Source organism: Salvelinus namaycush, chromosome 20 (genome assembly GCF_016432855.1).
Source record: "Salvelinus namaycush isolate Seneca chromosome 20, SaNama_1.0, whole genome shotgun sequence".
Classification (NCBI taxonomy): Eukaryota; Metazoa; Chordata; class Actinopteri; order Salmoniformes; family Salmonidae; genus Salvelinus; species Salvelinus namaycush.
The window spans coordinates 32,371,364-32,398,491 of record NC_052326.1 but is presented as its reverse complement, the minus strand read 5'-3'; the positions used below and the strand labels follow the sequence as shown (position 1 = coordinate 32,398,491).

The window sequence follows — 27,128 nt, the reverse complement described above, 5'->3', positions numbered from 1 at the left end:
TTTGTTTACGCAATTGTTGCGCGGAGGAGATGTAGGGGAACTGTGAGCAACGCCCGTTATTTTATTATTCTGACTACCTCACATGGTGTACAAGTTTAATAAATGTAAACTACTTCAGTGGAATTCCAGACTAACTCGTCATTAGCAGTGGATAAGATCCCAAATGTGGGAATTACCCCAGAGCATTCGTAAATTAGTCGGGACGACTACGGTCTGGAGGCGAGGAAGGAAAGATAACATTATTCAATTCCCCGTCCAGTTAGTGGCAGTAATGCACCATTAACATTGGATGCCAACCGCCGTTAAACCTGATCGAAGAAGAAAATAAGATAACATTCGTATAGCAATTGTGTTATTCGAAGTTCAATATGCTTGGCTAGACTCTAGTTGGTTGATAAACGAGGTAAGTAGAGAATGAGCGAAGACGCTGTTTCGTGACTGTTATAACCAAGGTTTGCTAGCTAACTTTAGCTCGCGAGTGATGTGAAATGTTCCTAGTTACATCAATCTAGGTTAGATAGCTGGCTTTCGAGACAGCGATCAATATTGTTCACATCAAGCTAATTAATAGCTGCATAGTAGAGCTTATATTTATCACATTGAGCTAGCTAGCTATCCGCACATGCTTCCCATTTACCGCCCATCACTAACCGATGCCTTACTCTCTCGTCTCAGATTTCCACCTGATATACGTTGTCTGAGTGACACCTGCCGAATGTAGCAACGTTACTATTCGAAAGCCCTGGACTGTGACCAAGATCATGGACAACGGTATACACATCTCTTGGTTGTCTGTCAGCCTCTTGTTGTAAGTTGTTGCCATACATGTTCTCATCATAATACATAGACTCTAGTGTCTAACATCGAAGTCTGTCTCCGTTTGGGGACCGATATACAGGCAGGCGCTGCAATTGCATCTGTGGTTGGTGCACAGATTGGAGCAGCGACTGGGATTAAAGACATCAAAATAACAGCAACACAGGCTTTCGTTGGGGTGGTGGTGTTGTGCCCAAACGCAGGAGCTCTTCAAGGTTGGACTGCTACTCACTTGTGTCAAATCAAATGTTATTTGTTACATTTGCCTAATACAACATCTGTAGTAGACCTTACAGTGAAATGCTTACTTACAAGCCCTTAACCAACAATGCAGTTTTAAGAAAATACCCCCCAAAATTAAGAAATCAAAGTAACAAATAATTAAAGAGAAGCAGAGGCTATATACAGGGGATACCGGGACAGAGTCAATGTGCAGGGGCACCGGTTAGTTGAGGTAATTGAGATAATATGTACATGTAGGTAGAGTTATTAAAGTGGCTATGCATAGATAATAACAGAGTAGCAGCAGTGTAGAAGGGGGGGGGGGGGCAGCAATGCAAATAGTCTGAGTAGCCATTTGATTAGATGTTCAGGAGTCTTATGGCTTGGGGGTAGAAGCTGTTTGGACCTAGACTTTGTGCTCCAGGAAACCGCTTGCTGTGCGGAAGCAGAGAGAACAGTCTATGTCCAGCTTGATGTTATAGCTTACTCTGAAAGCACCTTTTCCAGCTTCAAATCTTTCCACTAGTTTTAAACTGAAAGATGAACATGACACCTTGTACAGTTCAGTGACTCAAATGAACTGCCTACACATCTGACCACTGGACCGCATTTGTTCTGCATCACCTACCTACTGAATTTGAAGTAGGCCTGGCAAAAAGATACAATGCCTTGCGTAAGTATTCACCCCTTTGGCGTTTCTCCTATTTTGTTGCATTACAACCTGTAATTTAAATAGATTTTTATTTGGATTTCATGTAATGGACATACACAAAATAGTCCAAATTGGTGAAGTGAAATTTAAAAAAGAACTTGTTTCTTAATAAAAATAAAAAAATGGAAAAGGGGTGTGTACATATATATTCACTCCCTTTGCTATGAAGCCCCTAAATAAGATCTGGTGCAACCAGTTACCTTCAGAGGTCACATAATTAGTTAGATTGCACACAATTAAGTATCACATGATCTCAGTATATATATATATATATATCTGTTCTGAAAGGCCCCAGAGTCTGCAACACCACTAAGCAAGGGGCACCACCTAGCAAGCGGCACTATGAAGACCAAGGAGCTCTCCAAACAGGTCAGGGACAAAGATGTGGAGAAGTACAGATCAGGGTTAGGCTATAAAAAAATATCAGAAACTTTGAAAATCCCACGGCGCACCATTAAATCCATTATTAACAAATCGAAAGAATATGGCACCACAACAAACCTGCCAAGAGGGCTGCCCACCAAAACTCACGGACCAGGCAAGGAAGGCATTAATCAGAGAGGCAACAAAGAGACCAAAGATAACCCTGAAGGAGCTGCAAAGCTCCACAGTAGAGATTGGAGTATGTCCATAGGACCACTTTAAGCCGTACACTCCACAGATTTGGGCATTATGAAAGAGTGGCCAGAAAGAAATAAGCAAACATGTTTGGTGTTCGCCAAAAGGCATGTGGGATACTCCCCAAACATATGGAAGAAGGTACTCTGGTCAGATGAGACAAAAATGTAGTTTTTTGGCCATCAAGGAAAATGCTATGTCTGGCGCAAACCCAACACCTCTTATCACCCGAGAATACCATCCCCACAGTGAAGCGTGGTGGCAGCATCATGCTGTAAGGAGGTTTTTCATCGGCAGGGACTGGGAAACTGGTCAGAATTGAAGGAATGATGGATGGCTCTAAATACAGGGAAATTCTTGAGGGAAACCTGTTTCAGTCTTCCAGAGATTTGAGACTGGGGCGGAGGTTCACCTTCCAGCAGGACAATGACCCTAAGCATACTGCTAAAGCAACACTCGAGTGGTTTAAGGGGAAACATTTAAATGTCTTGGAATGGCCTAGTCAAAGCCCAGACCTCAATCCAATTGAGAATCTGTGATATGACTTAAAGATTGCTGTACACCAGTGGAACCCATCCAACTTGAAGGGGTTGGAGCAGTTTTGCCTTGAAGAATGGGCAAAAACCCCAGTGGCTAGATGTGCCAAGCTTATAGAGACATATCCCAAGAGACTTGCATCTGTAATTGCTGCAAAAGGTGACTCCACAAAGTATTGACTTTGGGGGGGTGAATAGTTATGCACACTCAAGTTTTTTTTTTTTTGTCTTATTTCTTGTTTGTTTCACAATAAATAAATAAAAATTGCATCTTCAAAGTGGTAGGCATGTTGTGTAAATCAAATGATACAAACCCCCCAAAAATCCATTTTAATTCCAGGTTGTAAGGCAACAAAATAGGAAAAATGCCAAGGGGGTGAATACTTTCGCAAGCCACTGAAGCTCAGGGTTGCTGTCTGTGGCCGCTCTGGTGGCTATATGATATCTAACCTGTTCCTCTTACTCCCAGGTCAATTAAGAGGAAGAAGTTTGATGATGAGCTGGTGGAGAGCAGCCTGGCCAAGTCATCTAGCAGGGTCAAGGGTCCACCTGTCATCGAGCCAATCCTCTGCTCTGGGAGCGAACCCTCATTCAATGAGAAGAAGAAGGTGGAGGGGAGGAATTGAATCCAAAGAGAGGGTGGTGTTATTGTGGGTAGCTCATAAGAGAAACGTAGAGGGAGATACCGGTAGTTGTTCAGTTTGCTCTATTATGCTTTTTATATGGTCAGGTCTTTCTTTGCTTCTAGACTCTTGCTCAAATCAAATTTATTTACATAGCCCTTCTTACATCAGCTGATATATCAAAGTGCTGTACAGAAACCCAGCCTAAAACCCAAAACGGCAAGCAATGCAGGTGTAGAAGAACGGTGGCTAGGAAAAACTCCCTAGAAAGGCCAAAACCTAGGAAGAAACCTAGAGAGGAACCAGGCTACGAGGGGTGGCCAGTCCTCTTCTGGCTGTGCCGGGTGGAGATTATAACAGAACGTGGCCAAGATGTTCAAATGTTCATAAATGACCAGCATGGTCAAATAATAATAATCACAGTAGTTGTCAAGGGTGCAACAAGTCAGCACCTCAGGAGTAAATGTCAGTTGGCTTTTCATAGCCAATCATTGAGAGTACCTCTACCGCTCCTGCTGTCTCTAGAGAGTTGAAAACAGCAGGTCTGGGACAGGTAGCACGTCCGGTGAACAGGTCAGGGTTCCATAGCCGCAGGCAGAACAGTTGAAACTGGAGCAGCAGCACGGCCAGGTGGACTGAGGACAGCAAGGAGTCATCATGCCAGGTAGTCCTAGGGCTCAGGTCCTCAGAGAAAGAGAATTAGAGAGAGCATACTTAAATTCACACAGGACACCGGATAAGACAGGAGAAATACTCCAGATATAACAGACTGACCCTAGCCCCCCGACACATAAACTACTGCAGCATAAATACTGGAGGATGAGACAGGAGGGGTCAGGAGACACTGTGGCCCCATCCGATGATACCCCCAAACAGGGCCAAACAGGCAGGATATAACCCCACCCACTTTGTCAAAGCACAGCCCTCACACCACTAGAGGGATATCTTCAACCACCAACTTACCATCCTGAGACAAGGCCAAGTACAGCCCACAAAGATCTCTGCCACGGCACAACCCAAGGGGGGGCGCCAACCCAGACAGGAAGACCACGTCAGCAACTCAACCCACTCAAGTGACTCACCCCTCCTAGGGACGGCATGGAAGAGCACCAGTAAGCCAGTGACTCAGCCCCTGTAATAGGGTTAGAGGCAGAGAATCCCAGTGGAGAGAGGGGAACCGGCCAGGCAGAGACGGCAAGGGCGGTTCGTTGCTCCAGAGCCTTGCCGTTCACCTTCACACTCCTGGGCCAGACTACACTCAATCATATGACCTACTGAAGAGATGAGTCTTCAGTAAAGACTTAAAAGTTGAGACAGAGTCTGCGTCTCTCACATGGGTAGGCAGACCATTCCATAAAAATGGAGCTCTATAGGAGAAAGCCCTGCCTCCAGCTGTTTGCTTAGAAATTCTAGGGACAATTAGGAGGCCTGCATCTTGTGACCGTAGCGTATGTGTAGGTATGTACGGCAGGACCAAATCGTAAAGATAGGTAGGAGCAAGCCCATGTAATGCTTTGTAGGTTAGCAGTAAAACCTTAATCAGCCCTTGCCTTAACAGGAAGCCAGTATAGGGAGGCTAGCACTGGAGTAATATGATCAAATTATTTGGTTCTAGTCAGGATTCTAGCAGCCGTATTTAGCACTAACTGAAGTTTATTTAGTGCTTTATCCGGGTTGCCGGAAAGTAGAGCATTGCAGTAGTCTAACCTAGAAGTAACAAAAGCATGGATACATTTTTCTGCATAATTTTTGGACAGAAAGTTTCAGATTTTTGCAATGTTACGTAGATGGAAAAAAGCTGTCCTTGAAACAGTCTTGATATGTTCGTCAAAAGAGAGATCAGGGTCCAGAGTAACGCCGATCATCACCCTATTAAATGGCATGTAAGGGTGTCTGAAAGATGACAAAATGCCTACTGGAGTAAATGCTGAATGAGGCGAAGGAGATGCCTCATTGGTTCCACTCCTCCATGCCCCCTTATGTTAGGTGTCCAAGTCCAGCACGACCCTCACGCTGCCCCTCACCATGATGATCACCTCACCACCCATAGCCAAGAGGGTCAAGAAGAGTAAGCAGCCCCTCCAGATCTCCTCATGGACTGCACCAGATTTGCCAGTTCTTGCTGTGAGATGTTACCCCACTCTTCCACCAAGGCACCTGCAAGTTCTCGGACATTTCTGGGGGGGAATGGCCCTAGCCCTCACCCTCTGATCCAACAGGTTTGAGACATGCTCAATGGGATTGAGATCTGGGCTCTTTGCTGGCCATGGCAGAACACTGACATTCCTGTCTTGCAGGAAATCACTTACAGAACGAGCAGTATGGCTGGTGGCATTGTCATGCTGGAGGGTCATGTCAGGATGAGCCTGCAGGAAGGGTACCACATGAGGGATGAGGATGTCTTCCCTGTAGCGCATAGCATTGAGATTGCCTGCAATGACACTAAGCTCAGTCCGATGATGTTGTGACACACCGCCCCAGACCATGACGGACCCTCCACCTCCAAATCGATCCCGCTCCAGAGTACAGGCCTCGGTGTAACGCTCATTCCTTCGACGATAAACGCGAATCCGACCATCACCCCTGGTGAGACAAAACCGTGACTCGTCAGTGAAGAGCACATTTTGTCAGTTCTGTAGGGTCCAGCGACAGTGGGTTTGTGCCCATAGGTGACGTTGTTGCCGGTGAAGTCTGGTGAGGACCTGCCTTACAACAGGCCTACAACCCTCAGTCCAGCCTCTCTCAGCCTATTGCGGACAGTCTGAGCACTGATGGAGGGATTGTGTGTTCCTGGTGTAACTCGGGCAGTTGTTGTTGCCATCCTGTACCTGTCCCGCAGGTGTTATGTTCGGATGTATCGATCCTGTACAGGTGTTGTTACACGTGGTCTGCCACTGCGAGGACGATCAGATGTCCGTCCTGTCTCCCTGTAGCGCTGTCTTAGGCGTCTCACAGTACGGACATTGCAATTTATTGCCCTGGCCACATCTGCAGTCCTCATGCCTCCTTGCAGCATGCCTAAGACACGTTCACGCAGATGAGCAGGGACCCTGGGCATCTTTCTTTTTGTGTTTTTCAGAGTCAGTAGAACGGCCTCTTTAGTGTCCTAAGTTTTCATAACTGTGACCTTAATTGCCTACCGTCTGTAAACTTTTAGTGTCTTAACGACTGTTCCACAGGTGCATGTTCATTAATTGTTTATGGTTCATTGAACAAGCATGGGAAACAGTGTTTAGATCTGTGAAGTTAATTTGTAAAAATATACAAATATCTTTGAAAGACAGGGTCCTGAAAAAGGGACGTTTCTTATCTTTGTGTGTGTGTGTATGTGTGTGTGTGTGTGTGTGTGTGTGTGTGTGTGTGTGTGTGTGTGTGTGTGTGTGTGTGTGTGTGTGTGTGTGTGTGTGTGTGTGTGTGTATATATATAGTGACTAACAATAATGATTACAAATAATGTGGCTATACGGTGCATTTGAAAGTATTCAAACCCCTTGACTTTTTCCACATTTTGTTACGTTACAGCCTTATTCTAAAATTGATTAAATAGTTTATTTCTTCATCAATCTACACACCATAACCCATAATGACAAAACAAAAACAGATTTTTGAAATTGAAATTTATTTATTTTTTAAATTTAAAAATGAATTATCACATTTTACATAAGTAATTCGGACCCTTTACTCAGTACTTTGTTGGAGTATCTTAGGCAGCGATTACAGGCTTGAGTCTTCTTGGGTATGACGCTACTACAAACACACACCTGTATTTGGGGATTTTCTCTCATTATTTTTTGCAGATCCTCTCAAGCTCTGTCAGGTTGGATGGGGAGCATCGCTTCACAGCTATTTTCAGGTCTCTCCAGAGATGTTCGATCGGGTTCAAGTCCGGGCTCTGGCTGGGCCACTCAAGCACATTGAGGCTTGTCCTGAAGCCACTCCTGCGATGTCTTGGCTGTGTGCTTATGGTCGTTGTCCTGTTGGAAGGTGAACCTTTTCCCCAGTCTGAGGTCCTGAGCGCTTTGGAACATGTTTTCATCAAGGATCTCTCTGTACTTTGCTCTGTTCATCTTTCCCTCAATCCTTACTAGTCTCCCAGTCCCTACCCCTGAAAAACATCCACACAGCATGATGGTGCCACCACCATGCTTCACCGTAGGGATGGTGCCAGGTTTCCTCCAGACGTGACGCTTGCCATTCAGGCCAAAGAGTTCAATCTTGTTTCTCATGGTCTGAGAGTCCTTTAGGTGGCTTTTAAACTCCAAGCGGGCTGTCATGTGCCTTTTACTGAGGAATGGTTTCCGTCTGGCCACTACCATAAAGGCCTGATTTGGTGGAGTGCTGAAGAGATGGTTGTGCTTCTGGAAGGTGCTCCCATCTCCACAGAAGAGCTCTGTCAGAGTGACCATTGGGTTCTTGGTCACCTCCCTGACCAAGGCCTTTCTCCCCCGATTGCTCAGTTTGGCTGGGCAGCCAGCTCTAAGAGTCTTGGTGATTCCAAACTTCTTCTGTTTAAGAATGATGGAGGCCACTGTTCTTGGGGACCTTCAATGCTACAGACATTTTTTGGTACCCTTCCCCAGATCTGTGCCTTGACACAATCTTGTTTCGGAGCTCTACGGACAATTCCTTCAACCTCATGGCTTGGTTTTTGCTCTGACATGCACTGTCAACTGTGGGACCTTGTATAGACCGGTGTGTGCCTTTCCTAATCATGTCCAATCAATTGAATTTACCAGAGTTGTAGAAACATCTCAAGGTTGATCAATGGAAACAGGATGCAACTGAAATCAATTTATAGTCTCATAGCAAAGGGTCTGAATGCTTTAAATAAGGTATTTATGTTGTTAATCCATTTGCAAAATGTTTTTTGTTTTGTCATTATGGGGTATTGTGCAGGGGTACGAGGTAATTGAGGTAGCTATGTACGTATAGTAGGGGTAAAGTGACTAGGCAACCAGATGGACAATAGCAGCAGTGGATGTGGTCCAGTGTGTGGGCATTGTCAGTGCAAGAGAGTTGGTGCAAAAAAGGGTCAATGCAGGTAGTCCGGGTAGCCATTTGATTCGCTATTTAGAAGTCATAGCTTGGGGTAGAATCTGTTCATAGTCCTGTTGGTTCCATACTTGGTTCAGGCCATGCAGTAGCAGAGAGAACAGTCTGAGTTGGGTGGTTGAAGTCTTAGAATTTTTTGGGGGCCTTCCCCTGACACCGCCTGGTATAGAGGTCCTGATTGGCAGGGAGCTCGGCCCCAGTGATGTACTAGGCCGTACTCACCGCCCTCTATAGCGCTTTGCGGTCGTGTGCCTTGCAGTTGCCGTACCAAGCGGTGGTGCAGCTGTAAAACATTTTCATGATCTGAGGGCCCATGCCAAATCTTTTCAGGCTGCTGAGGGGGAAGAAGCATGGTCGTGCCCTCTTCACAACTGGGTGGGTGGGTGTGTGTGGACCATGTTAATTCCTTAGTGATGTGGACACAGAGGAGCTCTCGACCCGCTCCACTACAGCCCCATCGATGTTGAGGGAAAGGTTGTTTTCCTTGCACCACACTGCCAGGTCTGACTTCTTCCCTATAGGCTGCCTCATCATCGTCAGTGATCAGTCATGTCGTCAGCAGACTTGATGGTGTTGGAGTCGTGTGTGGCAGTGCAGTCGTGGGTGAACGGGGATTACAGGAGGTGACTAAGCACACACCCCTGAGGGGTCCCTGTGTTGATGATCAGACTGGCGGATGTGTTGTTGCCTACCCTCAACGCCTGATGGCGGCACATCAGGAAGTCCAGATCCAGTTGCAGAGGGAGGTGTTCAGTCCCAGGGTCCTGAGCTTGATATTTAGTATTTGTTAGGATCCCCAATTAGCTGCTGCCGAGGCATCGGCTACTCTACCAGGGGTTCAAACAGGAAACAACACATTTGAAAATGCATAATGTACATACATAGCACTAAATTTACACTACAATTTAGCCATTCAGCAGACACTCCCATCCAGAACGACCCACAGCTAGTGCATTCATCTTAATATAGCCAGGCGAGACAATCACATATCAAAGTCATATCCCAACAATTTATCACATACATTATACAATACAAAATGTATAAACATTTCTGTGTCTCTTCACAGTCCCCGTCGTGCCATAAGGTGTTCTTTTATCTTTTTTTATCTGGTTTAATTGCTAGCTTGAGTTTCCTGGGGTGGCAGAGTTCCATTTAGTCATGGCTTTATTTAATACTGTGTTTCCCAGCCTTTGTTCTGGACCTGGGGACTGTGAAGAGACCTCTGGTTGCATGTTGTGTGATACCGATGAGTGTTCGAAGTGTCAGAACTGTTTGCCAACTGCTTGAACAGACAGATAAGTACCTTCAACCCCTCACACAACAACTAATACCGATGCGGTCAATCTCTCAACTTTGAGCTAGGAGAGATTGACATGCATGCCATTGACATTCGCCCTGCGTTTACATCTAAGTGCAATACGTGCTGCTCCTTTTTGGACCATGTGCAATTTGTCTATGTTCTTCTTTGCTGCAACTGACCACACAACTGGACACTAGTCCAGGTGCAACCAAACTCGGGCCTGTGGGACCTGTCTGGTTGACTGAGATGTTAAAAGCAGAGCAACGCCTTATCATGGACAGACCTCTTCCCATTTTAGCAACCATTGAGTCAATATGTTTTGACCATGATACATTAGCTTGCTATCTAGGTTGACTCCCCCCAGCAGTTTAGTCTCTTCAAATTTCTCAATAGTCACATTATGATGAGCTTGGAGGGGACTTTGTTGTTGAATGCTGAGCTCTAGTCAATGAACAGCATTCTTACATTGGAATTCCTTTTGTCCAGGTGGGTGAGATCAGTGTGGAGTGCAATAGAGATTGCATCCTCTGTGGATCTGTTGGTGCGGTATTTGAATTAGTGCGTCCAGTGTGTCTGGGATGATGGTGTTAATGTGAGCCATGACCAGCCTTTCAAAGCAATTCATGGCTACAGATGTGAGTGCCACGGGGTGATAGTCATTTAGGCAGGTTACCTTGGTCTTCTTAGGCATGGGGTCTATGGTGGTCTGCTTGAAACAAGTTGGTATTACAGACTGGGTCAGGGATAGGTTGAAAATGTCAGTGAAGAAACTAGCCAGCTGTTCAGTGCATGCTCTGAGTATGCGTCCTGGTATTCCGTCTGGCCCCGCTGCCTTGCAAATGTTAACCTGTTTTACCCTTTGACACGTACCAACACACGGTGTGATCATTCTACAGTGGTCCCTGTAGAGTATGCTCAAACCTGTGTGATTAGAACGCTTTTTAGAACGACCAGTTACAATTGTTGCAACAGTCAGCGTTTGAGTGTTCAGACATTCACAAAAGTAGCGACAGCATTAACACAATCATCCAAACCGGAAAATGTAGGCGACATTAGTCTTAGCGCTAACTGAGGAAAGATTGGCCTAACACAAGCGGTCATATTTATCTAACTCTGGGCTGACAGAAACCATAATTTGATTTAGCTAATAGCAATTACTATTTACAATTCTTCACATCACAGGTGAGCTCACCATTGATCAAAATAATTGAGTAAAGCACTTTAGCTTTTTAGAAAGTAATCCGATGATGGGTTGTTTGTGCCCGCCGCCATGTTTTTTAGTTTTTTTTTTCACATCAAAGAAAGGTTAGAAGAGGAGACGGTGAGTTTGGTCTGTTTGCAGTATGCAAGTTGAACGGGGTGTGTCGTCTACCATCATTCACTTCCGGAAGTTTACTTGAAAGATGAGTGAACCACCCCTTCACCTCATTTTGTTAACATCTTAGGTCTGAGAGACGTTTACGTGACACCCAGAATGCATTGTAGATGTCAACAAACATGACGCCACACCTAGCTTGCAAATATCTTAGCATTAGCTCATCATACTCAGTACAACCTTCAAAAAATTATTTTACACGCATCATGTGTGTCCATTACATTCAAAGCAAGATTCGAAATGCATGATTTGTCACCATGTGAATAAAACAGTAAAGACCTTACATGCATACATGCATACGGTATGCTACAGTAGAAACGATATACAGAAAATAAGGCATTTACTTTGATAGGAAAGCACACATGTCCAAAGTTATTATTTGAAAGGAAAACAATAATGAAGGCTTTGTGGGCGCCAGCCGGAAAATGTGCCAGGGGGAATAGGTTCATGCAATGCCTGTTCTGACTGGAGATGCGCACATCTCTGCATACTTGATCTTGGGAAACACTGTGGAAGTGCTTTGGCTATCGGCGGAGAGAGAAGTTTGTCCGGCTCAGTAAAGCCTCAAACATAAATTGTCCGTAACAGTGAAATGGGCTACTTCTACAGTCGGAAAGTATTCAAACCCCTGCACTTTTTCCACATTTTGTCACGTTACAACCTTATTCTAAAATTGATGAAATGTGTGCCTTTCCAAATCATGCCCAATCAATTGTATTTACCACAAGTAGACTCCAAGTTGTAGAAACAGCTCAAGGATGATCAATGGAAACAGGTTGTACCTGAGCTCAATTTCAAGTATCATAGCAAAGGGTCTGAATACATATGTAAATAAGGTATTTCTTATTATTTTTTGTAAATTTGGAAACATTTCTAAAAACTTGTTTTCGCTTTGCCATTGTGGGGTATTGTGTATAGATTGAGGAAATAAAACAATTTAATCCATTTTAGAATAAGGCTGTAACAAAATGTGGAAAAGTGAAGGGGTCTGAATATTTCCCGAATGTACTGTATGTGAATCAATGAGGAGGTGTAACACCTCAATACAAACTGTTGTAATAATTTGAAAATGACAAGTTGAAACAGCATTGAATTCAGGCTGTAACACAACAATGTTGAATAAGTCAAGGGGTATGAATTATTTCTGAAGGCACTGTACATATGGTCACTGTGGGGACAACTCCGTTGATGCACTTATTAATGAATCCGGTAACTGATTTGGTAAACTCCTCAATGTTATCGGATGAATTTCGGAACATATTCCAGTACGTGCTAGCGAAATAGTCCTGTAGCTTAGCATCTGCTTCACCGGGCCACTTCCATATGGAGTAGAGGTCGACCGATTAATCGGAATGGCCTATTAATTAGGGCCGATTTCAAGTTTTCATAACAATCGGCAATCAGCATTTTTGGACACCGATCATGGCCGATTACATTGCACTCCACGAGGAGACTGCATGGCAGGCTGACTACCTGTTACGCGAGTGCAGCAAGAAGACAAGGTAATTGTTAGGATTTATGTTTATTGCACTATAACCCAATACTACATCACGTGATTGAATATTAGCAACTGTTGGCCTGGGTGTCTGTGTGTGTGTGCTGGAAGTAACAGCTAGCCCCAGATAAGTGCTGGGAAGCTGTGGTTAGCCTTGAGCGAGAACAGTGTGCTTTGTATGCAGGTGCAAATAGCTCAGACAATGTTACAGAGCTATCTGACCTCAGTCTCTGGGGTGTGGGAGCGTAATCTAGACAGCAACAGCGCCGGACACCAAGGAGCGCCAAGAGGCTGGGACCAGTCTGAGCGCCGGCGATAGGCTGAGCAAAGTTTAAACCACGCTCAGCCTCTACTGTGATAGGCCAACAGACGGGTTGGAACTACGTCTGTCACAGTATAAGAACAGCTGTTTACTTACATCCTGCCAGTTCCCTGTTCTACCCTGCGGGGTGGTACAGTGAACTCGTATATACGAAAATTGCATTTACCATTTATCGCTTGAGTTTAATAAAAATACTTAAAGTATATTCGGTGACTCTGAATCACATTTTGTCCTGATACCAGATTGAATTGACGCAAATCCCTTATATAAGGTGCTAACTAGCATTAAACGTATCTTATAAAAAACAGTCAATCTTAACATAATCACTAGTTAACTACACATGGTTGATGTTATTACTAGTTTATCTAGCTTGTCCTGTGTTGCATATAATTGATGCGGTGCCTGTTAATTTATCATTGAATCACAGCCTACTTCACCAAACGGGTGATTTAACAAGCGCATTTGTGAAAAAAGCACTGTCGTTGCACCAATGTGTACCTAACCATAAACATCAACGCCTTTCTTAAAATCAATACACAAGTATATATTTTTAAACCTGCATATTTAGTTAATATTGCCTGCTAACATGAATTTCTTTTAACTAGGGAAATTGTGTCACGTCTCTTGGGTTCTGTGCAGCAGTTTGGGCCGCCTGGCTCGTAGCGAACTGTGTGAAGACCATTTCTTCCTAACAAAGACAGCCAACTTCGCCAAACGGGGGATGATTTAACAAAAGCGCATTTGCGAAAAAAGCACAATCGTTGCACGAATGTACCTAACCATAAACATCCATGCCTATATTAAAATCAATTCACAGAAGTATATATTTTTAAACCTGCATATTTAGTTAAAAGAAATTCATGTTAGCAGGCAATATTAACCTAGGGAAATTGTGTCACTTCTCTTGCGTTCATTGCACACAGAGTCAGGGTATATGCAACAGTTTGGGCCGCCTGGCTCGTTGCAAACTAATTTGCCTGAATTTTACATAATTATGACATAACATTTAAGGTTGTGCACTGTAACAGCGATATTTAGACTAATGGGATGCCACCGTTAGATAAAATACGGAACGGTTCCGTATTTCACTGAACGAATAAATGTTTTGTTTTTGAAATTATAGTTTCCGGATTTGACCATATTAATGACCTAAGGCTCGTATTTCTGTGTGTTATTATGTTATAATTAAGTCTATGATTTGATAGAGCAGTCTGACTGAGCGGTGGTAGGCAGCAGCAGGCTCGTAAGCATTCATTCAAACAGCACTTTACTGCGTTTGCCAGCAGCTCTTCGCAATGCTTCAAGCATTTCGCTGTTTATGACTTCAAGCCTATCAACTCCCGAGATTAGACTGGCAATACTAAAGTACCTATTAGAACATCCAATAGTCAAAGGTATATGAAATACAAATGTTATAGAGAGAAATAGTCCTATAATAACTACAACCTAAAACTTCTTAACTGGGAATATTGAAGACTCATGTTAAAAGGAACCACCAACTTTCATATGTTCTGAGCAAGGAACTTAAACGTTAGCTTTTTTACATGGCACATATTGCACTTTTACCTTCTCCAACACTTTGTTTTTGCATTATTTAAACCAAATTGAACATGTTTTATTATTTATTTGAGACAATATATATCAATAAAATCTATTTAAAGTTAAAATAAGTGTTCATTCAGTATTGTTGTAATTGTCATTATTACAAATATATATAAAAATCGGCCGATTAATCGGTATCGGCTTTTTTTGGTCCTCCAATAATCGGTATCGGCGTTGAAAAATAATAATCAGTCGACCTCTAGTATGGAGTGCATCCCTGTTACTTCCTGTTTTAGTTTTTGCTTGTAAGCAGGAAGCAGGAGGATAGTTATGGTCTGATTTAGCCTTCAAAAAATGTGCAACAGTGTAGCTTAAAAAATGGTTGGAAAGGCCTCCCAAGTGGTGCAGCGGGATAAGGCAGTGTTTGAGGCGTCACTACAGACCCCGGTACGATCCCAGGCTGTGTCACTTCCGGCCATGACCGGGAGACCCATGAGGCGGCACACAATTGGCCCAGCGTCATCTGGGTTAGGGGAGGGTTTGGCCGGCCACAATTTCCTTGTCCTATCGCACACTAACGACTACTTGTGGCGGGCCAGGCACCTGCAAGCTGACTGGTCGCCAGCTGGACGGTGTTTCCTCCGACACATTGGTGCGTCTGGCTTCCGGGTTAAGTGAGCAGTGTCAAGAAGCAGTGAGGCTTGCCAGGGTTGTGTTTCGGAGGACGCATGGCTCTGAACCTTCGCCTCTCTCAAGTCCGTAGGGGAGTTGCAGCGATGGGACAAGACTGTAACTACCAAATGGATATCACGAAATTGGGGAGAAAAAGGGGTAAAAGTAAAAAGCTGTACTGCAGCTTTTAGCACTACCAAGGGACTCGTGATTCGGGTATAAAGGACTCGGACTCAAACACAAAGGACTTGGGACTCAGACTCAAGGTTTAGTAAGTTGACTACATCGCTGCCCATGGCCATCTCCTACTATCCACTTCATATCTTTTTCCTTCCTCTCTCGTCTTTCTCTCTCCCTTTACCACATTTAACCACCACTATCAAATCTGTTTTACCCTTAGTTATTTAACCTCAAGACTGTTAATGTAATAGTTGACATATTCTCTTTGATTTGACTGGTCAAGTAAAGGAAAATGAATCTGTGTGAATATGTTCTACCCCTTTCTCTGTGTTGTAGGTTGGCTTGGCAGGCGATGCGACAGCTTCATCCGGAGGCCATTGCTGCGACCCAGAGCAAAGCGCTCTTCAGTCAGGCTGAGGAGGTTCTGCTGGCTAAGATTCTTTCAGTGAGTGAGTCTTGGGTTTCTATGGTGATTTGAAATATGGAGTCACATGAGGGGAAGAAGGCCCAGATCTTGCTCTTGAAATATGGTGTGAGTCAGCTCCGACACAAAGCAACGCCCAAATATAGACTTGTGTAAAGGCTTGATGCTCTCCATTACATCTCAACCTTTTAATCATACACACAGTTCAGAGATGGTTAAATAAACATCATAAGCCAGAACCATATACAGTCCACACCATATGCACACTGAAGCTAAACATATTTAAATTTGGTTTTATTCCAGCATTTTGAATTTGAGTACAGAATGTTACCTTTTATTTGAGGGTATTTTCATACCTACAGTACTGTTTAGAAATAAAAGCACATGTATCTAGTTTGAAGAAGTCTTATGTGTTTAGACATTCACTTAGTGAGTTAATAGTGTATTAAAGAAGTCAAAAGTGTAATATTTGGTCCCATAATCTTAGCACTCAATGACTACATCAAGCTTGTGACTCTTCAAACTTGCTGGATGCATTTGCAGTTTGTTTTCGTTGTTTTGAATTACATTTTGCACAATAGGAGCTGAATGGGGAATAATGTTGTGTCACTTATATTATAAGTAAGAATAGATGTTTCTGAACACATTACTCCAGTCATCATTCACCATTCAGTTATTATTGGGCAAAACATAACCCAAAACAAACTGCAAATGCGTTCAACTACTTGATGTAGTCATTGTGTGCAAGGAATCTGGTACCAAATACTAAACATTTGACAAATTTAATAGACAATAGATGAATTTGTCCAAATACTTACGATTTCTTCAAATGACGGGGACTAGATGCATAAAGTGCTTTCATTTCTAAATGGTACATCAGATACAGTGGGGCAAAAAAGTATTTAGTCAGCCACCAATTGTGCAAGTTCTCCCACTTAAAAAGATGAGAGAGGCCTGTAATTTTCATCATAGGTACACTTCAACTATGACAGACAAAATGAGGGGAAAAAATCCAGAAAATCACATTGTAGGATTTTTAATGAATTTATTTGCAAATTATGGTGGAAAATAAGTATTTGGTCAATAACAAAAGTTTATCTCAATACTTTGTTATATACCCTTTGTTGGCAATGACAGAGGTCAAACGTTTTCTGTAAGTCTTCACAAGGTTTTCACACACTGTTGCTGATATTTTGGCCCATTCCTCCATGCAGATCTCCTCTAGAGCAGTGATGTTTTGGGGCTGTTGCTGGGCAACACAGACTTTCAACTCCCTCCAAAGATTTTCTATGGGGTTGAGATCTGGAGACTGGCTAGGCCACTCCAGGACCTTGAAATGCTTCTTACGAAGCCACTCCTTCGTTGCCCGGGCGGTGTGTTTGGGATCATTGTCATGCTGAAAGACCCAGCCACGTTTCATCTTCAATGCCCTTGCTGATGGAAGGAGGTTTTCACTCAAAATCTCACGATACATGGCCCCATTCATTCTTTCCTTTACACGGATCAGTCGTCCTGGTCCCTTTGCAGAAAAACAGCCCCAAAGCATGATGTTTCCACCCCCATGCTTCACAGTAGGTATGGTGTTCTTTGGATGCAACTCAGCATTCTTTGTCCTCCAAACACGACGAGTTGAGTTTTTACCAAAAAGTTCTATTTTGGTTTCATCTAACCATATGACATTCTCCCAATCTTCTTCTGGATCATCCAAATGCTCTCTAGCAAACTTCAGACGGGCCTGGACATGTACTGGCTTAAGCAGGGGGACACGTCTGGCACTGCAGGATTTGAGTCCCTGGCGGCGTAGTGTGTTACTGATGGTAGGCTTTGTTACTTTGGTCCCAGCTCTCTGCAGGTCATTCACTAGGTCCCCCCGTGTGGTTCTGGGATTTTTGCTCACCGTTCTTGTGATCATTTTGACCCCACGGGGTGAGATCTTGCGTGGAGCCCCAGATCGAGGGAGATTATCAGTGGTCTTGTATGTCTTCCATTTCCTAATAATTGCTCCCACAGTTGATTTCTTCAAACCAAGCTGCTTACCTATTGCAGATTCAGTCTTCCCAGCCTGGTGCAGGTCTACAATTTTGTTTCTGGTGTCCTTTGACAGCTCTTTGGTCTTGGCCATAGTGGAGTAGTGGAGTTTGGAGTGTGACTGTTTGAGGTTGTGGACAGGTGTCTTTTATACTGATAACAAGTTCAAACAGGTGCCATTAATACAGGTAACGAGTGGAGGACAGAGGAGCCTCTTAAAGAAGAAGTTACAGGTCTGTGAGAGCCAGAAATCTTGCTTGTTTGTAGGTGACCAAATACTTATTTTCCACCATAATTTGCAAATAAATTCATTAAAAATCCTACAATGTGATTTTCTGGATTTTTTCCCCTCATTTTGTCTGTCATAGTTGAAGTGTACCTATGATGAAAATTACAGGCCTCTCTCATCTCATCTTTTTAAGTGGGAGAACTTGCACAATTGGTGGCTGACTAAATACTTTTTTGCCCCACTGTATGTATTTGCTTATGACCTTGCCTACACCTACCGACTAGTGTTTTTAAAATTATATTAGCAAAAAAATATTTTATTTGGAACGGCCTATTTAATGAATATGAATTCGGAGGGCAGAAATTAAATATTTAAGTATTAGACGTCACTAAAGGCTTCAGTTATACTTGAATCTGGACTGATTAGCAGATTAGTAAGAATGTACTTGAATCTCCAGCAGATTAGTAAGAATGTCTCACCCCATGTTCAAGAATGGCCTTTTTCCCTTTTTTCAGATTACAACCTCTCACTTTTTTTCAGATTACAATCTCCAAATATTGCTATTTTTAAAACAAGCCATAGTAAGTTGGTTGCAATTTCAGTTTAATCCACCAGAAAATACAACAAATATTAAGGTTAAACTCAAATATATTAATTAATAAAACAAATGTAAAAAAATATATGGTATAAACTTTGTAAATTAGATAAGTAGGACTGGTAGAGTTACACATGCAGCTAACAAAAACATATGTAAATGTCTGCGCTACTCAAAATTACAACCAACTAATTGCAGCATTACCGCAAAAATGGAAGAGGCAAGTGGAAGGGGCAGAAAGTAAGGAACTTGTCTGTCGGCCCTGCGTGAAAGACCAGAATTGGCTAAAGAAAATCATGATATAAAAAAGGTATACCCGTTTCATTTAAGAACCAAAAAATTGACAGCTGTGCCATATAGATTGCAAAATAGTTGGGTAGATATTTTCGATGTACCGATTCCATGGCACATAGTTTATGAAACGATACACAAAACTTTGAATTTTTTAATTGAAATTAGTATGCAAAATAGAATGTTGTATCCCCCATTTTATATAACCAACGCAGCTCTGTAGATTTTGCTGTGAAAAGACAATCATTAGATCATTTGTTTTCGTACTGTCCATATGTAGCTTGTTTTTGGTTCAGGAATGGCTGAAGAATTGCAACATTTACCTGGCGCTAACTCTGAAAATAGCACTGCTGTGTGATTTTTAAAAGTCATAGTCAATCGATCAATAATATAATTATTATGGATGCACCGAAGTTACATTTTTGGCCGATAGCGATATCCTATATTTTCCTTGCCAAAAGAAAACAATACATATAACAATAACTGATTTATTAAAAATGTTTGTGGCCTTTTTAAGCATTCTAGTACAGTTAAATAGTTAACACACAAACACATGGATGCAGTGGTCTAAGGCACTGCATCTCAGTGCAAGAGGCATCACTACGGTCCCTGGTTCGAATCCAGGCTGTATCACATCCGGCTGTGATTGGGAGTCCCATAGGGCGGCGCACAATTGGCCCAGTGTCGTTCGGGGTAGGCCGTCATTGTAAATACGAATTTGTTCTTAACTGACTTGCCTAGTTAAATAAAGGTTACACACACTGACCAAAAAGTAATTTTGTTGGCATTTACATATGTCCCCATTAACAGTAAAACATAATCAAAACCTATTTCTTTCACTTACTTGCTGTGCTGTTTCGTTGTTCATTTGTTCAGTCGTTTCATTCTCAACCAGTATTTCATCATACATGTCAAGCAGTGAAGTTTCAGCTCTGTCTGTCCGTGGCCTCTCGTCCTTGATGTGCACTGTCACTGTGTCCGTTTCCATCTTGTCCAGCTGTGTATGTAACATTTCACGTAAACTCTGTTTCTTGTCTGCATCGAAGTAGTGGTCCTTGTACATAGCATCGAGCATGGTGGCGACACAGTAAAGAGGCTGAGAGAATTCCACGGAATCGCTTGTTCACAGCATCGAGTACTTTTGTAAGTTTTAACCCCACGGTCTGTGTCTGCAGTTTTGTTGAGCAGGCAGCCATGACAGAGGGTATCACGTCTGCTGCAGACGCAGTTGATGAGCTTATTTCTCGAGTCAGTTGTTTGAATGGAGCTAGGATTGTGTTCATGTTTCAAACATTTTCTCAAATGCCATTGAAATGGCAGCAGCGGTATGAGAACCAGCACATTCTTGAGCATGTAATACGGCTTTCCTCAGTACGAAATACTCCTGAGTCTGACTGTGCTGTCAGGCTCAGCATGCTCATGGAGCTGACATCGCTGGTCCAAATGTCAGTCGTGAAGCTAATTGCAGTGGCAAGTAGCTCATGGATGTGTTTCAACAATACTGTGTAACTCCGGTAGGGCAACATCTGAAAAATAGCACCTACTTGGTAGTGTGTACCGGGGCTCAAGGTGCTTGACCAGTCGGCGAAAGCCAACATCATCCACGACAAAGAACGGTTGATTGTCAAGGGCAAAGAATTCCATTATCTTGGCGTTAATGGATTTTGCCTTTGAGTTGTCTCGCTGAAATGTTCTTACTCTTTCAAATGACTGCTCGAATTGAACTTGTTTAGTTGTTGGTAGTGTGCTCTTAGTATGTTTATACTTTTGTTCTGTGTAGCGCTGTTTTTTTCATGGCGTCATTACGTCATCTACTTACGTTATATAGGTATTGCACATCGGCGTTAAACTAGACATTGGGCCGATGCCAATGTTGGCATTTTTAGCAAATATCGACCGATTCCGATATGCTCACCAATATATCGTGCATCCGTAATAATTATACTCTTAGCAAAAATGTTTCTTTAATTTGCAATATGTAGAATCTATGAGAATAGAGGTTCAGAACTTTTGTGAAACAGCACAGTTGAAAAATATATGGCAAATAGAAATCAAAACAGGATGGTGTTGAGAGGTAGATGGGAGGGGTTGAGTGGAGCTGAAGGATGGGACTAAAAACAAACAAAAGAGAACTATTGTAAAATGTATTGTGTCCATAAAATGTATATAGTATGTATAAGCTGGAAGTAGAAGCCTAAGTGTTGCTGTCCATTAGTTTACTCCACTTAGGGGAGGGATGGTAGGGTTAGGGGAAAATAATAAAGTAATTTTGCTTTGTCGTTATGGGGTATTATGTGTATGTTGCTGAGGAAAATGTTTTATTTAATCCATTTTAGAATAAGGCTGTAACATAACAAAATGTGGAAAAAGTCAAGGGGTCTGAATACTTTCTGAATGCACTGTATATAGTTACAAATAAAATATGGGGGATTGGAAATGATGCAGACAATTACATTGATGGAAGCCACAATCTATCTGCAATATTAAAGCTGATCTGTATGAAAATACACTTTAATAAAAAATGACTTTCTATTCAAAATGCTGGAGTATAGAGCCACATGTAACATTTCAGCTTCATTGTCCAAATACATATGGTGTGGACTTCATATACACGTGCATATAGTCATTTATATGTGTGTATATATGGTGTATATGGTGTGTGTATATGGTTCTGTCATAAACTAAGTTTAATGAGTCTGGAAAAATCATTGTGGTGAATCCGAGTGGTAAATATGTATTTCGCTGCATATGTTTACATGTGTGTGATTGATAGCACTGTATTTGTGTCAGTCTGAAGAAGTGAGTACATTTGTTTAAATAAGGTGTGTGTTTTATTTTTTTCTTCTTCTGATGAGCAGAGCAGTCAGCCCAAGCTGGAGGTGTTCCAGGAGCTGCTGAGTAAGCATCCTAGTGTGTTCTATCCCTCCCGCACTCCCAAGAGCTTGTTGATGCACTGGCAGCTACTCAAACAGTACTACCTGCTGGAGGACCAGAGTGGTGAGAGAAACTCAACTGGGCTTATCTGTTTATTACACAGTTTACATCCCAAATGGCAATCTATTCCCTTTTAGTTGGTCAAAAGTAGTGGTGCCATTTGGGACACAGATACACTGTTAGCCCATCACTTGACATTCATGGAGTGAAGTTACTATAATTATTTCAAAAAAGTGAACTATACACAAATGTTTGACTGTTAAACTAAAAGTAAGTGAGTTGAGCCTTATTGTATGGTTTGATTCTCTTTTGCAGTTCAACCTCTCCCTAAAGGCAACCAAGTTCTCAACTTCTCTGATGCTGAGCAGCTGGTGGATGATGCTAAGCTAAAGTAAGAGAAACGGTCAACGTTCTGACCACAATTAATTAAAGTTTCCCTGAGGTTAAATTCAGAGCTCCTCCCGTGTCGGTCATTTTAATCAGTGTCTCTGTCTCGTTACCCAGGGAGAGCAGGGATGAGGTGCTGGAGCATGGTGGGTTACTCAACCATAGAACCTTGCATATAAATTACACATTACTAACACATAAAAAGGAGTCTAAGAAGGTGCTTCATTGACCTAATTCAGAGCAACTGAATGCATGTTAAAGGTTTATTGGAGTAGAAATTATTTGCGTCATCTCTCCTGCCCTTCCTCATTCTCTCCTCACTCTGAGCTGATGATCTCTGACCGCCATCAGAAGAAAGAGATAAGACAGCTGGAACAGGAGCTACCACGCTGGCAGGTCCTGGTGGACAGCATCACAGGTGAGCAATACAGTGCATTCGGAAAGTATTCAGACCCCTTAACTTTTTCCACATTTTGTTACGTTACAGCCTTATTCTAAAATTGATTAAATTGTTGGTTATGGCGCTACAAGCTTGGCACAGCTGTATTTGGGGAGTTTCTCCCATTATCTGCAGATCCTCTCAAGTGCTGTCAGGTTGGATGTGAAGTCGCTGCCCAGCTATTTTCAGGTATCCATAGAGATGTTAGATCGGGTTCATTCTGGGCTCTGGGTGGGCCACTCAAGCACATTCAGAGACTTGTCCCGAAGCCACTCCTCCAGACAGACAGCGTCTAACACGCTAAATCTCAGTGGGGGAACTGACCGTACCACAGGTGCTGTGTGCATGGTGCCCTGAAACTAAAGACCCCTCTGTTGTCTTGTTGCACCGCAAAACAGCTAATTCTGTTCAGTGGAGATGGAAAAAATAAAATAGGCATTCATCTGTGTGTAGCTAATGTTGAGCGCTTAAAGAACATTGTGGCCAGTTGGGTTAAAAAGTTTAAACGTAACAATCTTTCAGTCATTATTTTCAGAGATAGCTAAACGGCCCCACCCATTGCAAGTCAAAATGTGATTGGTTCATTTCACTGTCATTCCAAAATTCGTCTCTAATAGAGTTGTATGGCTGAGGCCTTCTTCTGAAGGCCTAGTCAATGGCTGACTGAGCTAGCTAGGTTTTTCTACCCAGAGACCACCAAAGAAAATCCTGATTGGATATTTTTTTCTCTTCAGCATTAATCTTGCTCTTTCCAACACAAACACAACATTTTTATTTAATTGGAGACCCATTTTGACAGTGTGGTCCACAGACCTGTTGGCTCTGTAGGAGAACTGCAGGGGGTCAAGGAGGGCATCTGTGATGGTTTTGAGGTGGGATAGGATAAGGATCTCGAATAGGATAGGGGGGATTTATAGCCTAGTATCAGTCTAATTGAGGTGTAGACAATAGAACTTGTTAACGCGGCTGCATTAACTTCTAACATGGCTGCATGGGATTTGTCAGATTGTAAAGTCGGGTGGTTTCGTTGCGTCCAATAGCTTTTCGCGGACACTGCCAACGCAAGGAGCCGCTTGTGGATTTGACAGTTCTAACGCAGTTCCACCTTCGACACCGCCAAAACAACTGCTATGCGGGTGTCGGCTAGTGCGGATCTGATAGAATCTAGCCCTTTATGTTGTTTTGTTCTCAGGGATGAACTCTCCAGACTTTGACAACCAGACACTGGCAGCACTGAGAGACCGGATGGTTCGCTACCTTATGAGGTCACGAGAGGTGAGCAGCTAATTTCAGATTTGCCAGTTAACTGAATTTACATTACAGACTGTCCAAGACCAAATTATATTAGCACCATAGTAAGATGACTGTGGAGCAGGTTAATTATACGGAAATGTATGCTTACAAAATATGAAAATATATGCACACTTGACTGTAACTTGCTTTGGTCTGCTAAATGTCCTATATTTTATGAAGCTCATCTGACTGTTCCTCTAGATCACCCTGGGCAGAGCCACCAAGGACAAGCAGATCGATGTAGATCTGTCTCTGGAAGGACCTGCCTGGAAGATCTCCAGGAAACAAGGTGACTCACTACATCACGTGCAGCACCATGACATAGGTCCTCATTTAACACTGGTTGTGTCTGAAATGGCACCCTATGGTGTGGCGCTATGGGCCCTGGTCAAAAATGGTGCACTATGTAAAGAATAGGATGCCATTTCAGACACACCCCCTATCTGCATTATCTGGGTCTGAAGCTGAACAACCAGTATTATCTGGACTCTACAGGGCAGTGCTTGCCTTGTCCTCACGTCACCTTAGTGAAATTATACCCTGTTAAAATGTGACTGTTTTCTGCTAAACGTCTATCATGAGTAATATTATCAGGACTTGATCTAGTTTGTCATTGTGTGTTTATAACTGGTTTATAATTCTATGTCCATAATGTACAGGGGTCGTTAAACTGAAGAACAACGGAGACTTCTTCATAGCCAACGAAGGCCGCAGGCCCATCTACATAGACGGCAGACCAGTCTTGTCTGGCTACAAGTGGAAACTCAACAACAACTCTGTGATGGAGGTGTGTGGATGGTTCTGGACAATTTAAATGGCAGGGAATATGATTGAGAAATCTGTTAAAAGTGGCAAAGGGTATATTTCATAAACAACAACAGCCACCTCTTATAATACATGAACCTCGCAACAAGTAATTTGTCTCTCCAGATTGCCGGTCTTCGTTTTGTATTCCTGATCAACCAGGAGCTGATCTCACTCATCAAGGCAGAAGCAGCTAAGATGAACCAGCAGTGAGAGAGAGAGAGCTGTGCTGCCTCAGTGGAGCAGACGCCAAGGCACATGCCTTTGTCTACTGCCCAGCCAGCTCCTACATACAGAGCAACATACGGTTGCCTCCAGTGGACACACTGTACACCACCAGGAGCCTAGTAGATGAGGTCCACATGAAGGAGCACAGACTTGAATCAAAGGAACCCTGAACCCCTTTGGTCATGGTTATACAGTGGAGTAAGAGCAGGACACCCACACACTGAGAATGGTTGTGTTATTTGGTAACCTTTCCACTGCTGGGCATTTTAAGGTGAATCCCATCTCAAAGACCCTCAATTATACTTTCATAACTACAGGACCATAACACCAGTTTAGTCTTGTTTAAATTGGCATTCATATCATGAGGTTCCACAGTGCATATAAGACAATGAATTGGTTTTAATTCTGTTTCCTTTTTTCCCCCATACAGATTGGTTTAGATTGAGCTGGTACATGCAAAGATGCATTTAGGACCAGGATAGGGAATCACTTGGAAAGGGATATTGTGTATGTATGTACAGTTGAAGTCGGAAGTTTACATACACCTTAACCAAATACATTTCAACTCAGTTTTTCACAATTCCTGACATTTAATCCTACTAAAAACTCCCTGTCTAAGGTCAGTTAGGATCACCACTTTATTTTAAGAATGTGAAATGTCAGAATAATAGTAGAGTAAATTTCTTTCATCACATTCCCAGTGGGTCAGAAGTTTACATACACTCAATTAGTATTTGTTAGCATTGCCTTTAAATTGTTTAACTTGGGTCAAACGTTTCGGGTAGCCTTCCACAAGCTTCCCACAATAAGTTGGGTGAATTTTGGCCCATTCCTCCTGCCAGAACTTGTGTAACTGAGTCAGGTTCGTAGGCCTCCTTGCTCGCACACGCTTTATCAGTTCTGCCCACAAATTTTCTATGGGATTGAGGTCAGGGCTTTGTGATGGCCACTCCAATACCTTGACTTTGATGTCCTTAAGCCATTTTGCCACAACTTTGGAAGTATGCTTGGGGTCATTGTCCATTTGGAAGACCCATTTGCAACCAAGCTTTAACTTCCTGACTGATGTCTTGAGATGTTGCTTCAATATATCCAGATAATTTTCTTCCCTCATGATGCTATCTATTTTGTGAAGTGTACCAGTCCCTCCTGCAACAAAGCACCCCCACAACATGATGCTGCCACCCCCGTGCTTCACAGGTGGGATGGTGTTCTTCGGCTTGCAAGCCTCCCCCTTTTTCCTCCAAACATAACGATGGTCATTATGGCCAAACAGTTCTATTTTTTTTTCATCAGAACAGAGGACATTTCTCCAAAAAGTACGATCTTTGTCCCCATGTACAGTTGCAAACCGTAGTCTGGCTTTTTTATGGTGGTTTTGGAGCAGTGGCTTCTTCCTTGCTGAGCGGCCTTTCAGGTTATGTCGATATAGGACTCGTTTTACTGTGGATATAGATACTTTTGTACCTGTTTTCTCCAGCATCTTCACAAGGTCCTTTTGCTGTTGTTCTGGGATTGATTTGCACTTTTCGCACCAAAGTACGTTCATCTCTAGGAGACAGAATGCTTCTCCTTCCTGAGCGGTATGACGGCTGCATGGTCCCATGGTGTTTATACTTGCGTACTATTGTTTGTACAGATGAACGTGGTACCTTCAGGCGTTTGGAAATTGCTCCCAAGGATGAACCAGACTTGTGGAGGTCTTTTTTTTCTGAGGTCTTGGCTGATTTCTTTTGATTTTCCCATGATGTCAAGCAAAGAGGCACTGAGTTTGAAGGTAGGCCTTGAAATACATCCACAGGTACACCTTCAATTGACTCAAATTATGTCAATTAGCCTATCAGAAGCTTCTAAAGCCATGACATATTTTTCTGGAATTTTCCAAGCTGTTTAATGGCACAGTCAACTTAGTGTATGTAAACTTCTGACCCACTGGAATTGTGGTACAGTGAATTATAAGTGAAATTACAGTGTGCCTGTTGAGCATGTTTGGGATGCTCTGGATTGACGT

General features: G+C 42.8%; 1 protein-coding gene across 1 annotated transcript; it reads left to right on the top strand.

The window, feature by feature from the left end:
- LOC120065262 (microspherule protein 1-like) lies at positions 1 to 25,718 on the top strand. The gene is made up of 11 exons (XM_039016099.1): positions 1 to 403; positions 676 to 808; positions 15,802 to 15,910; positions 21,891 to 22,029; positions 22,282 to 22,357; positions 22,471 to 22,497; positions 22,677 to 22,771; positions 23,985 to 24,067; positions 24,287 to 24,374; positions 24,745 to 24,872; positions 25,016 to 25,718. The coding sequence occupies exons 2-11, from the start codon at positions 762 to 764 to the stop codon at positions 25,100 to 25,102; spliced, it is 879 nt and encodes a 292-aa protein (XP_038872027.1). The 5' UTR covers positions 1 to 403; positions 676 to 761; the 3' UTR covers positions 25,103 to 25,718.
- The last annotated feature ends 1,410 nt before the right edge of the window (positions 25,719 to 27,128 follow it).